The 15,182-nt window shown below is 40.9% G+C and overlaps 1 protein-coding gene across 4 annotated transcripts in view; it reads right to left on the bottom strand.

Moving 5' to 3' along the window:
• The window catches only part of SBF2 (SET binding factor 2), a 388,549-nt gene that overhangs the window by 73,494 nt on the left and 299,873 nt on the right, over positions 1-15,182 (bottom strand). For all 4 annotated transcript variants that reach the window (XM_084854235.1, XM_084854251.1, XM_084854241.1 and 1 more), the window contains exon 17: positions 7,844-7,912. In XM_084854235.1, the coding sequence (XP_084710361.1) occupies positions 7,844-7,912 (69 nt within the window). The remainder of the gene's footprint in view (positions 1-7,843; positions 7,913-15,182) is intronic.

Below are 15,182 nucleotides of genomic sequence, written 5' to 3'. Positions count from 1 at the left end.
TTAATGAAAGAAGGACCTTTCCCTGGGAAACATGAATCAAAATCCAAATTTAACATTGGTAGTCATTGGTAGTCAAAGATTTACAAATAACAATTATGTTACAACCAACGGTCGAAATGCATGTGGGATTTGTGTGGAAAGTGTACAAGCAGCAGATTTTTTTTTTTTTTAGCAGAATGCCTTCATACTGAACAGGATACCATACTGTCTGGTATCAAAGATCTGCTATCAGTACAGTCACTCACACAGTTTGTGAAGACAGGATTGCTATTGTCTGCCAGTCTTCCCAGGGAAAGATGGCGTATTTGCAGATGAAGCATGTGAACAGTGGCCAGTAATTTCTGAAGTGCTCCATCTCCCACATGGCAATGATTTACGATGTTCAATGTCTGTGCGCCTTTGCCAGCTGTTGCCCATAACTCCTGGAATGGTGCAAAACCTTCTGGCAGCAATCACAACTCTCTCACCACACTCGGTGCAAACTGAAAGGACTGTGTCCCTGCACAATCTTATAGCGGATGACACATGAACAAATATGACAACACAGACAGTTAATGCACAGCTAAACATAGCTCTGAATGGGACTGGTACAGCCTATTATGATTCCCGGCCCGCTGTTGTCCATTTTCTTTCAACCACCCTGTTGAAAGAAACAATGTCAGCCTGTTCCAGAGATTTATGCTGAGCAGGATTTTGTAAAACAATTCTCTCGGAGTTCTGGTCATTTTTAGTTAAATTTTAAATGCCATGTTTCTTTAAATTGCAATCATTTACTATTGTTTCATGACATTTCTTTATTTAAATAAATGTGTTTAATTATTTAAAATCAATATTAGAAATGCCCTTTCCTATGACTTTAAAGCATCCTGGAGTTCATTCCCCACCAGTGAAAATTCCTTGAAAAAGGCCCTGCACGAGATGGCAATCACGGTGTTGCACAAAACGTGTTCACCAGGGTAACACTTGCCTGCCCTGTAAACATGCATTGTGTGCTACATGGGCACCTGCACTATGGCAAGATGGAGGTGGGTGATAGAAGGGAAAAGATACCAGGCCACTGGCTGACTGGACCATTAAAAGATACAGTTATCCCAGGATTTTGTTTCATCCAAGAACCTCTACAGCAATGTTACCACTGCATGCTTGGTCACCTTGCTAATGAAAGAGTATTCCTACATGATAATGCATTGCATACACTTGCATTGTGCTCCTTCCTATACTTTTAGCTTGGGGATGGCAATGGCTGCAATCCTGCCCTCAGTCAGGTTGCTTAACGCCAATTGAAAAAGCATGCACTTTAAGTACCCCATGTGCAGTTTTGCCTTGAGGTGGCGAGCAGTTGTTTTCATTTTCAGCAGTGGGGCTAGTACTACTGTTCTGAGAATGATTCAGGTCACAGAAACAGTGGAGCATGTCTATTGGGATTATGGAAATTAAACAGCCAAATAAATAGGGACTTCCACTCAGTTTTTTAAGAGATTGTTTTTTGCTTTAGAAAAAAAAGCAGTGTAACTATTTTATTTATTTATTTTATTTATTAAATTTATTAATCGCCCATCTGACTGGTCACCCAGCCACTCTGGGCGATGTACAACCCACCATAAAACAATTTAAAACAATAAAATTTTACCATAATTTTTTTTTTTTTAAAATACCCTAACCCACCCCAAATGCCTGCCTGAACAACCACGTTTTTAATGCACGACGGAAGCTCATTAAAGAGGGGGCATGATGGAGTTCCCTAGGGAGGGAGTTCCACAGAGTGGGGGCCACCACAGAGAAGGCACTTTTGTAATAATGTCATAAATACATCTTAAACTAATAATCATTGCATGTCAAAAATGACTTCCTCAGAAATAAACACACACAAGTCCAAAACGTCTTGCTTGGGCAGTACATAAGGAATCATGGGTGGAGGCGGGTGAAGTAGTGTAAACAAAGTCTCAAACTATGAATTATTCTGCTGATCCTAAAGGCTCGGTTTACAAATTATTTGCTAAGTGTTTGAATTTTTAATCTCAAATTGAAAAGTAAGTAGAATGTTTCTTAGAGAAGTGTTCATATACCATTAAGAAATCAAACAAATGTCATCCAAGTAGTACATTTTGGAGAAAATCCTTAAAAATAAACTTTTAGCAATGTTGATCAAGCAAACTATTCAAGGAATGATAACAATGATCTAAAAGTGGTCAGTAACTTAATTTACTATTTTCCCCTCAGATGTTATGACATCAGTACAGCTAAAATTAGCCATGACTAAGGCTGCAATCCTAAACTCATTTATATAGCTACTACTACAGAAATCCCACTGAAATCAGCGGGATGTTTTTTGTGTTTTTTTTAATCAAATCTTTACAATGACTTCAGATGTATCCCCCTCAAACAGCACAAACTCTTTAGCACAAACATGGTACTGATCATGTTGCACATCCCAGTGAAAGCAATGGACCTTCAGTTAGTCACAACTAGCTTGTCTCACTAGGTTCAGTGGGATTTGCAGTACAATTCCATGCATGTTTACTTGCAAGTTCCATGTGGTAAATGGGGTTTATTCCCTAGTGAGTGTGTTTAAGATTGTAGCCTTGGCCATGGTTAACTGAATCAGTCTACATATTTTGGCGCCCTGACTTTGGAATTCTCTCCTCCCTGCAATGTGACAGGTGCCATCCTTGAAGGTGTTTAGGCACCTGTTGAAAACTTATCTGTATACCCAGGCATTTGCTGATTTTAATACCTAGCTCAGTAGATTTTCTTTGTTTTTGTTTTTTAATAGTTCTTTTAATGCATTTTGTACACCACCCTGTGATTTGATAATGAAGGGCTGTATATAAATACATTATTAACAACAACAACAAATTTAACATATTTTGTAACATTATTTTGACTAAGAGATTCAGGTATATGGATTTTAGATTTCAATTTAGACCACATTAGAGTCTATATGAACTCTAATATGAACATGTCATATCCTTGTATTTGTGTGGAAAATACAGTGGACCTCTCATGAACCTAGCTTGTCATATCTTAGTCTTCTCACCTCCACTGCTAAAATAATTCAACTCTCCCAATGCTCATGCGGCACCTCTTCTCAAATCTTTACACCGGATTTTCACCGCCTCCCTCAAACAGCACAAACTCTTTTGTTCTAACCATCATATTATCCCTGCCCATTATTATCATTCCTTCACTTTACCACCATTAGCCATCCAAATGTTTCCTGTTTGCTTAAATGACCTGGCCCATTTTTCATTATCGCCCCTTATGGGTGGATATCTCTCTCACCTATTTCTCCATTCTTCAAACCCTTTTCAAAGTCCATCTATTCTATGCCATGAAGCCTTTGACAGAACCCCTTAGTCATCATCCCTGAACAAATGTGTAACTGTATTTGCTCACATTCATCTCTTGTTATTTTCACCTCTCCTATTTCTCCTCCCTCTTTATTGTCTCTCCTTTTGCAGAAAATTTAGCTTGAAAGTTTTAGATACAGGTGGGGGTTTCTTACAGAAGTTATTCTAAAAAGCATCACGTACAATGATGCTCTATATAAATAATGTTAATAAACATTGAGTTATATCCAATGGGTGCATGAGAGAAAGGCAGCTTGCGTAAATGATCTTTCTCCCCCCCTCCTCCCCCTTGCAGCCCCCAACATCCATCGAACCTTGTCAAGAGTGTTGGGGCCCTCCTAAGCAGCATGGGTTGTATAGAACTGCAGTGCGAGGTGAACTTGCCTGAAATTGGGCAGAGGGATCTTGTGAAGCACTGTCACATAAATGATGGCACAAATTTGTTTTCTCCTGTTCCAGAGGATCTGAACCAATGGGTCCAATTACAAGAAAGGGGGGTTGGACTAGATGATCTCTGAGGTACCTACCAACTCTATGTTCTAACTCAGTGGATATAGCTGCAATTATAATTAAGTTACATTATCATCTACAAGTATTACTACTATCTGTCAACATTTGTTTAATGCTAGCAACTAGGAACTGCACTGAGAAATCTTGTTTTATTTAAACATTTTGTCCTGGCTATTCATTTATATATGGGATCTTCAAAGTGGTTCACAATAATAGCAAATACAATAAAACAATGAAACAGTCACTATCACCACAACAGTACTAAAAATAACAAAGCAGCAGACCAATAAAATACATCAAACAGAAACAGTGGCAACCAGTAAAAAGCATATGGAGAATTATGAGCATTTAATTTTTCCCAAGATTGAAAGCATGGTGAAATAACAGCATCTTGACTTAGCATCTGAAGGGGGCAAAGAGAATTTCCAGATTATCAAAAAATGGGCCCCTTCACAACTCTAGTTGCCACGGTTTGCAAGCAAGTTTAGGAAAATTTTTCAAAGGCCTCTGCAGACGTAATAGAAGTATAATATGCAAGTGACCAAGGCATGTAAGATAGTGGCTGGATCTCTCTTCTTTGAAAAAGACCATAGCTGGCACCAACGTAAGCTGGACAAAAGCATTTCTGCCATCACCTGGCTATCTAGGAGCAATGCTGAGTCTAGGAATGCTCCCAAACTCTGAACCTGATTCTGAAGGGGAAGCGCAATCCTGTCTAAGGGGTTCATAACCTGGAGCTTTTATCCTGCTATTGAGAGAGCTCTCTCTTGGAAGTCTGCGTGCAGTTTAGATGACGCCATTACCCTCCAGGTTGTCTCCTGCCATTTCCTCCAGCCTATCTCGTCTTTTCCCCAAATGCAAAAAATGTGGTATTTTTCCCAGCTCACAGAACAGGAGCACCATGACCTCCACGTGAAATTCTCCAATAGCGCAAGAAACCGCTGTGCCTGCCTGCTGTGGGCGTTTGTTTTCAGTTGTTGGGGGTGTGATCAGGATGAGATTTGACAGGCGCGAGGGCAAGAATCGCCTGCCGATTGCATCTCCTGCCTCTGCATTTCTCAGATGGAGGGAGAAGAGGGTAAAATGTCTTCCTACAATGAAGGGAGATGCATCTGATCCCCTATCCCACCAAGCTCAGAAGCAACGATCTCTGTTCTTTCAGAGCACCCTATTAAGTTCAGTGGGGCTTACTCCCAAGTAAGTGTGCCAAGGGTTGCAGACTTACAGGGTGATCTTATGTCTACTCAGAAGTAAGTGCCACTGAGTTCAATGCAGCTTACTCCCAAGTAAGTGTGCCCAGGATTGCAGACTTACAGCACAATCTTACATTTTATGTATACTCAGAAGTAAGTCAGAGGTTTCCTTGGGGCTGTGAGAAAACAGTACAGCAGAAGTTAAGTTACGATAACAAGAACACCCCGCCCCACCCAGCTCCTTTGCACATGGAGGAAGGCACTCCCTCAGTTCAAACCATGTGGCTGCCATGTAAAGAAGCCCTTCCTAATCCTTCAAAGAAGCCAAAAGCAGGAAGCTCCAGGAAGGATGTGGGGTTTTGCAGGTTTGTTGCTTAATGTAGAAACACCCTAAGACACAGTGTAAATCTGACCCTAGCTATTCTATTGACCAAAAGCATCTCTTGTCTTGTTGGGATTAAGCAGTAGCCCACATTCAACCCATCACAGATCTCAGACTTACATTTATCCACAACCTTCCTAGCATCCAAAGGAAAGGAGAGAGTTGCTTATCATCAGCATACTGATGAAACCACACACTACATCAGATCTTCAGAGATCTTTCCCAGAGGCTTCATGTAGATGTTGAACAGCATGGAGGACAAAATGGATCTCTGCAGGACCCCATAAGCCAAAGTCTACAGGATCAAGCAGCAGTCCTGCAATACCACCTTCTGGGATACGCTTTCCAGGAAGAACAGAAATTGCTACAAAACAATGCCTACAAGCCCCATCCTGGCCGGGTGATCTAGAAAGATAGTGTGGCCAATTGTGCTGAAGGTAACCGAGAGGTCAAAAAGAATCAACAGGTATATATCTCTCTGGCCAGTTCCCACTGAAGGTAATCCACAAGGGCAACCAATATTGTCTTGATTCCAAACCAGTTCAGAAACTACATCTTGGAAAGAAGGGAAATACAATCTATATATAGAAATACGCTTAAGATAAATATGTACATAAAGTTATTATGCGATGCTTTGCTACAATTAACCTAACATGCCATCTTCAACCAAAAGGATAGGAAACATTGTATCACAAGTATAATTTCTTGTTATTTATATTTTAAACAAATTCCAACTGTATTACTAATGGTAAATAGAAACATTGTTTTCTGCCCCAGAGGTTACAGTTGTTTGCTTGCACAGGACATTACTACACACAGTGAAGAGTGCTCTGACTCTTCACTGACTTAGATGAATCACAATCCTTTGATTACTTAGGTCTAGTAATTTAAAATTTAACTAAAGAGAAGATATAGTTAAGTTTGTTGCTGGAGAAAAGTAAGAGATTTTTCCAGGCCACAAGTATGCATCCAGTGTACTGACTTGTTGTCCATGAATTTAATGCTGACGGCTATGAGCCCGTGGATTTCTCCAGTCACATCCTGCTCTGTCAGGTTTTGTAACAGCCTAGTCATTGGGTATTAACTACGGGAATTTTACTGGACATCACAAGAGCCACAGTATGTTGTAAACAGAAATTCTCTCTTGTTATTTTGATTACATATGTGTACTGCACATAGATGGAAACTTCTTCTAGTCACAGATTTATTGGGAGCTTTAAAAACTTGTTAGATTGCCTAGTTAATCCTTCACCAATGCAAATTTGCTGACCATTATGTAGCATTTTGTCCTAACATTAATATTTCAAAGACATGGAGTTATCAGCATTTCCACCAAAATTCCATGCTAGTTAGATTTACTAGCATTAGTAAATGGTTTTAGTGAAAACTAAATGGAAGCATTACTGCTATTTTAAAGAGTACAGTTTGAAGAACCTGGAAGCAGCTTTTTTTGAAAGTTTGGGACAGCTGCATCCAATCTGAATGGCATCTAATTTTCAAATATAGTTTTGAGCACAGGATACATTTAATATTTATCCTTATAGAAAGAATATGGCACAGGCAGAAGGGCTCCTAGTAGTTGCTTGACACCAATGTCTAAAGCAAAATCAAGTACAGTCCTTTCATTTTTGAACCTGTGTCTAAACTGGCTATCAGAGAATATGGAAAGAAGCGTATTAAAGTTTTAAACTAGAAGTATGACGCTACAGAACTAGCTGCTTAATTCGAATCAGCGTGAATTTTAAAGTTCCCCCTTCCAGCTACTTCTTGGTCCCCATTGCTAGTTAAGGTCGCACAATGCTGCAATGTCAGCCTCTCATTTTTTGAGTAGAATGAGAGGCTGAGGGGTGGAAGAAGAAGAAAAATGAGAAGACCAATATACTTATTGAAGCCCTTCTGCAGGTCAAGCCTGGCTACAGGCTTGCTCTCTCAGCTGAATGAGCTCTAGATAAGACAACCTACTGCCCCCATAAGGGCCGCGGTGGCTTAGTGGTTAAGACGCTGAACTGAAGACCGGAAGGTCGGCAGGACAGCAGTTCGAGACCCGAGTGCTGCGTGATGGAGTGAGCTCCCGTCTTCAGTCCCAGCTCCTGCCAACCTAGCAGTTGGAAAGCAAGAAATTGCAAGTAGATAAATAGGTACCGCTTTGGCGGGAAAGGTAACAGTGTTCCGTGCACCTTGGTGTTCAGTCATGCCGGCCACATGACCACGGAAGCGTCTTCGGACAGCACTGGCTCTTTGGCTTAGAAATGGAGATGAGCACCACACCCTAGAGTCAGACACGACTGGTTGGGGACACCTTTACCTTTACCTTTACTGCCCCCCACACACTTTTGATCCTTTAAAATAATCTCAGTGTAGAGCTATGTAAACCAGTATGATCCAACTCCCAGAAAACCACAACTTACCCTATAAAAAGCAGTTGTTAGTGGCAGCAGTGCTGCAGCAATGTTGTATTCTTCTGAAGTTGAACAATCCTTCAGGATCAAACAAAAATGGGGAGAGAGAGACAGAGAGAGAGAGAAAGTTAGCAAGTCATAATAATTTGTATTGTCAACTTAATTATTAGGATTCTCCATACTTAGAGCTTTGTATTTTATTCTTTTACATATTTTTATTGTATTTTATATTTTTAACTGTATTATATCTTAGTCTTTTAACTGTTTGAATTAATGAATGAATGAGGTCTTTCAGGACAGATTTAATATGGTCTCAATATTGTGCACCGATTAGCAGCCTAGATGCCACATTTTACACCGACTGAAGATTCAAACATTCTTCAGGGTTAGCCCCACACAGAGCACGTTGCAATAGTCTAAACGTTATGTAACCAAGACATGATACCGTTGCCAAGTCAGGCAACTTCCTGGTTCAACTCCCAAGCTACAGACTTGATCCTTTAGGGAGAGTGCAACCCCTTCCAGAACAGGTTGAGTCCCAATCCCCGAGTCAGACTTTTTATTGACCACGCCATCTCTGTCTTGTCTGGATTTAACCTCAGCTTGTTCACCCTCATCCAGCCCATTATCGAACCCTGACAAAGTTCAAGGGTTTCAACTGCTTCCTTGGTGTTAGGTGACAAAGAGCAATAGAGCTGGATGCCACCTTACTCCAAAGCTCCGAATGACCACTCCCAGCTGTTTCATATAAATACTGACCAATATAGGGGATAGTATAGAAACCACAGGCCAATGGCTGTGGAGTTGAACAGTAACTTCTGGGCATGGTCCAACAGAAAGGAGTGGAACCACATACTAAAATGCCATGTACTGTATATTAAAGGCATTTTATATTAATAATTAATATTACATAATGTTGAAGTGCTCACAACTACATACTGCACTTTTTCTTTCTGCTAGCAGGCTCCTAATATGAAGTAGGCACAACACAAGGAAAGTAATGAACAGAAAATAAGAAAAATCATTAACATTTTCCCTACTGTTGCTTTTTCATCCCATGGGGTGGGGGGCAGGGAGGAGGGGAGAGATGGTGGCTCACTGGACATGTGCCATTAAGCAAGCACTTTTCTCCAGCCTAATTCATGCCTTCATGCTGCTTTCTGCTGCCAACATTCTGAGGTAACATGCACAGCACTAGACTTCAGCAGTTTGGGGGTTGCAGGGGCATTAAAAAAACTACAGTTTACCTATTAGTTCACCGCCTGGTATGCAGGAACCTACTCTACCCTCTCTCTTTCCCCATATTGCCACCACATATTGATCAGATTTGATCAAGCAGAATGGAGGAGATAATTGCAGAGACCAGGATTACAAGAAGCAAAAGAATAACCAAGCCATCCTGGGTTGTCATACATTCCCAAAGCCATCCTGGGTTGTCACACATTCCCAAAGCAATCCCAGCAGAATGTCAAGCCCCACTTCCCTTTGCCTGACTGCAAAATATTCTGGATTCTGTACAAAACACAAATGCTGTATTCAGCAGTAACAATTAAAACAAACTGTGGAATTTATTCTGAACATAGAATTTGAGATTAATTGATCTATTGTTTTTGTTTTGTTGTGCTTTTAAATACAGATTATGGTAAATTCTATACCAAATCCAGGTTCTATAGGAAAAAGTAAGATGCAGAGTCTATGATTCACAAGCTTACTGCACCAATTTCCTCCCACCGTCATGGCAACCACAAACATATGTGAGACCAGATGTCACATAGGAAAGAGATAGGCAATCTTGTTCCCTTCAGATGCTGTGGACTACAACTCCCATCAGCCCCAGCCAGCACAGCCAATGATCAGGGATTACTGGAGCTGTAGTCCAAAACATCTGGAAGACACTGAGTTGCCTACCCCTACCACGGGCTGCACAATAGTAATTACTGCTGTTGTGACTGGTGAGGGCAGTTCCTACCAGGAGATAAAAGCTCATGATGCCATGTTCTTGGCCCAGAGTTCTTGTGATTGCTCCAACCAATTTACAGTCAAGCAGTGCTGTGAGATGTTGTGACCACTGGGCCATGTATTAGCTTACTGTTGTGCTTAAGATTTGCTGGGCCTGCCTGCCTGGCCATCAGCACAAAAGCAGAGCCCTTCCTCACATTTCTCTCAATGAATTAAGTACACTGAGACTGTACTTAAGCCATGTATCATCAGCACATTCAGGTCAATGGCAAAAGTCATGCTGGTTTCAATGCATAGAGCACTGGAAAGCTAAATTTAAAATACATGTTTGGATTGCAACCATTTGATTTTGATGTCTGTAAATATTTTGAAAAGTGAACTGAACTGCCAAGAATGCAACTCAGGTTTTTCCAAAGCGAAAATAAATCAAGAGACTGCAAATGGAATTGAAATGAACCTACAGTTACAATAAAAAGAAACAGATGATTTAGCAAACATTTTAGGATTTAAAAATGCATGTGGCATATTTATTGGGAGACCCAGTAACAAAGTGACAAGGTATAAACAATACACACTAATTAAGCTCTCACGTACATTTAGCAACAGGGCAAAGAGACAATGCAAAGGCAGCCAATCCTTCCTTGTGTTCTGCTAGTAGATAACTTATTTTTAAATCAAATAAATAAATCAAACAACAACAACACAGCTATGAAGGTAGAAAGCCAGTACAGGTATGAGGGCTATCCAGTTTATTGCACTGATGTCACATGTATGACTATCTGCCTACTGGACATACATCGTGGAGGTGTAGTCAGTGCAATGAGGTCCTGGCCCTCTGACAACATGCTCGTTCCCTGTAGGACCAGTACCATCTGGGTCCTCGCTACTGAACACCTTGGTCTCCTGAGCACCCACTTTGGCAGGAGCTCCAACCAGTCTCTCTTGGAGAGAGATAACCCCTGGAATCCCTGCTACCCTTGGACAAGCCCAGAGAGAATCACCCAAGGGTGCAAGACACTGCAATTCAGTCATTCTTCTGCCACTGTTTAGGTTCTCACTTCACCACAGGCTGATATCCATTGCAACCCTTTGTAAATGGACACCTTCTTCCTTTGCCTGCTGACACCCAGGAGTTTCAATGTGCTCTCAAATTCAACTACAGGAATGCGTCACACACACCCAGGAAGAGGTCTCTTTTAATTTCTACCCTATTTTCTGGAAGTCCTTATACAAACTGTACACTCCCTACTCTACATCCCTTTCTGTGTGTGTGTGTGTGTGCGCGCGCGCGTGCACGCACACGCACTAATTTGATCTGATTTTAAACTGCATTTGGTAAGAGCTCCAGCCACTCAGTGCAGCCTTCCTTGGTCATCTGGTGGGAAGGACTGGAACCCTATTTGCTCCGCCTTGTTTCCTCTTTATTTTCCATCTCCCTCTTCCAAGTCTTCCAAAAAATTTGGCTAAGTTGGGGGTGGTAATTTTAAAAGACCCAAATGTCTGTGACAGTAGTAAGGAAGACATGCCTTTGTTGCATTGGTAGGTGCAAGCCTGTTTCCCCTCCTTTGAGTGGAAATAGGAGCAAAGCAAACAAAGCACTGTAACTGAGAGTCAATGTGAGTGTGTTGTCAGCCCAATTTGTCCTCTCACCTCTACCCCTTCTTGCTACCATGACTGTGCTTTCAGATCAGCCTGAATGCACTACCCCTCGAGAGAACAAACCTCCCCAGAATAATTTCTGCCTTCCCCACTCTCTCAAGCTCTTTCTTTTTCTTGCCCATCAGAGTTAAGGACCCGTGACCTTATCACACTCTGAAGCTAAGCCGCTGAAGTTTAGCCCAGTCAAAACATGTTTGCCCTGAGAACATGAGCAAGTTTGTACACATGTGTAGAGGAGCACATTCAGTAACAGGTGGGAGGAAAGCAACAAAATTTTTTAGAGACAGGTACAAAATAACCAAGACCAGAAAAGGAGAGGGCCTACACAAAGGAACCTGAAGTCAAAAAAAGAGTGCGGGGGGGGGGGGGGAGATGCTCAAGATGAGAAGATAACATGCCTAGCGCATTTTGGGCTGTTCTTCAGGGGCAACTAGGAACAGTAACAACAAGAACTATGTTGACTAACTATATATTACATCAACCAATGTATGACATCCATGATCTCAACAATGAAAAGGCACAATAGTAAAACTAATTCTGAATAGGTTTATCTATAAACTCTCATATCTGACACATATCTAACACACATAAATGAACACACACACACAATACACACACACATGCACTGTATAATAGTTTGACCTAATATTTATAACAGTATATGCTAAAATATTTAGTACTCCTAATGTAATTCTTGCTACCTTTCCTAGTGCTCCTGAAGAAGGTGAGCATTATTGTTTTGAGCATTATTTTGAGCCGTAGGGATGTCAGAGAATTCTGCCACGGATCTCAGTGAGTCCGAATGCCAGTGCATTCAGCCCCCTGAAATCCGTGGCGGAACGAAGCCCCCTGGCCCCCACCTCACAAAAGGCACGCGAAACGGAGCACTTACCTGCTGCCATTCGCTCTGCTTTGCGAATGGCGGCCACATCTGTGGCCACCATTCGCTTCTTCATTATAGCCATCATAGGCTATGTAAATACTTACGTAGCCTATCACGGCTAATGCGAGGATGCCATTTGCATCCCTGCAGAGGCTGTGATAGGCTATGTAAGTATTTACGTAGCCTATCATGGCCAAAAAAAAAAGACTTTCGTACATCCCTATTTTGAGGCTTTGCCTCCTTTCCTGGCAAAATAAAACCACAAAGTTGTTCACAGGTCTCCACTTATGCTAGCCTCAATAATAAGATACAACCTTTAACTAGGATCTTACCAGGAGCAACAGCACCCCCAGGTCTTCATACCTGGCCACTGTATATATTGTAAATATATTACTATTAAAATAAAATAAAAAGATCCCTCTATCCCTAGCAATTGTGCCAGCAAATCTATTATCTGACCTATTTTGTAACTCTGATTTAGAGAGCAAATGTGAAGCCTGATTAGCTTTTGTAACTTATATAAATCTAATCCAAGTGTTGCTGTGATGGAAGAAACTGTAGCAGGTAGAATCTGACCTTCTGTCTATCACTTAGAAGGTACAGGAGCCCTCTCCTGGGTACATCTGGAGATAGCAATGAGGTCAAAGGGTCAAACTAGATCAACTTTAAGCATGTTTTTGAATTGTGTGCTTGTGACTGGTCACGCCTCTTTGGTTACAAACACACACACACGCCCCAGATCATTACTTTGGCATGATTATTTTGGCATGAGAGGAAGGTTACCACTTTTGCCTTCACCATTTTCTTGCTTAAAGTGCCCCCCCCCCAAATTTGATATGCCTTTCAATATACTTTGAACTCAGCAACTAGAGTCTGAGCTAAAGAGTAAAAATTATAAAAGGTAATCAGCTCTTAATGGAAGCCATATTTATAACACACAGTTTGATCCCACTGTAGATGTTCTAGGCCATGTTTACAGAAGTGGTCCAAATCGCATTTTCCCATAAAAACATTCATTGAGACCTTCCTCATGGAATTTGTCATATGTGCAATTATTTCCTCTAGACACCAAACAGCAGGATCTGTACAGAACTGGATGATAATAATAAGGGCATATGAAGGAACATACAGCACTACAGCTCAATAATGTGCCATCAACTCTACAGCTATCACACCTTCATCAAGTCATACAGGTAGGTTAATTGCTTCTACACACACACACACAGAGTTACTTGACTAGCTGGGCCAAGATGCTAGGAGCCAGATCTCTATGGACTACTTCAATCATCTCTGGATTTCTTAACTTTTATCAAGCCTGGAATGTAGAGTGGTGGTGTGAAAGGCTGCACTGGGAATTACTAGTCTACAGATTATCCTATTTCTGCTGTGATTGTTTTCTGTCAGAAATGGGTAATCAAGAACCAGACATTCATCAGTTTGAATGCATTCAAGGTGGGAGTGGGGAAAAATGAGTCCTGAATGCAATTTTTCATTAGTCAGACTTGGAAACATTTACTTCTACTTCAACCAAAAACAAAATTTACCTAGATTTACCCTCAATAGTGTTATGAGTTTCAGCAATAGAAAACATCTGTCCCGGGCAGCTCTACTTCATATCTAACAGCAGTCAAAATCAGTGATGACACTTCAAGACACATTCATTTCCACAATCATAGGGTAAGAGTTGTTGCTCTCTCCCTCTCTCTCTCTCTCTCCCCCCCCCTCTACAGTAGGAAAAATGCTCTATAACAGAAGAGTCATTTCCCACATTTTACATCAGTATTGTTACTATACAATATTACAACACAAAACTAATAAGCCTAGGGGGTCTTGGTTTTATCTTTTTTCTGCAGACACTGATAAATACAAGAATGACATCCCCAGTGTTTGAGCACATCTGAGTTGCTTTAGCAAGAATGCCATGCATGTTTCTGAAAACTGTCATGAGGCCCATAGCAATAAAGTTCAGCATACTCAGGCTATAATCCTTTCCCAAGGAAATGGTTGGGATGCCAAATGCCTTTTGACTTTTATTTCACAGCAGGACTTCATTTGATGCAACTCAGTCCAAACCTTAAACTACACCATCTGCAATACACTAGCCCACATTCTAATTTGTAGAAGTATTCTACAAATATTTTTTTTAATTAAGTACTGGTATGCTTTACAACACATGACAAACTCGGAAGACAGAAATGATCAACAGATACTGAACATCAAGAATTAAATGGCAACTTGTTTATAAGTGTTTTGTACTCAACATCTTAGATCTATGGTTCAGGAAAATGTTTCTGCACTGATTCCAAACTGACTACAAAATCCTTTGCAAACCAGTTTGCAGATTGTGAATTAATTAAATTAAGCACCAAAAGAAAAATCTTAGCAGTGGAATATCTATAAAATAGCTGCAACATTCCAATATAGTTTGGTTATCAGCAAATTAGATTGCAACAAGTCAAAACATGTATACTTTCCTGATTACAAGCAGATTAATAACAGCCTAGAAAACTGAGCAACTTCCAAAGGAACAAGAATTATAATAATGAAATTCCATAATTTTTCCACCCTATGCTGTCAATGTGTTCTTCCATTGAAGTCAACGGGAGAGTCAGGGATTAGTTACTCTTCAGCTCCTTGCCTCTCAGGCTGGGTACTGACATACACGGAAACAGGAGTGGACACAAAACTTTTGTTTGAATTTTTGCAGTGGGTGAACTCTGTTTCCCCTTGCCTTCATTCCCCATATGGACACTCCTACCCAATTCCACACTGAATGCGGATCATTGCCCATTCCATCATGCTTCAAACAGGCTGCCTGTTTTTTGGTTTGCTGCTGGGTTGTTTAGC

The sequence above is a fragment of the Heloderma suspectum genome, chromosome 1, assembly GCF_057233095.1.
Source record: "Heloderma suspectum isolate Gila_16-S chromosome 1, 16-S_ref, whole genome shotgun sequence".
In the NCBI taxonomy this organism is placed as follows: domain Eukaryota; kingdom Metazoa; phylum Chordata; class Lepidosauria; order Squamata; family Helodermatidae; genus Heloderma; species Heloderma suspectum.
This window is presented reverse-complemented; position numbering and strand designations above follow the sequence as displayed.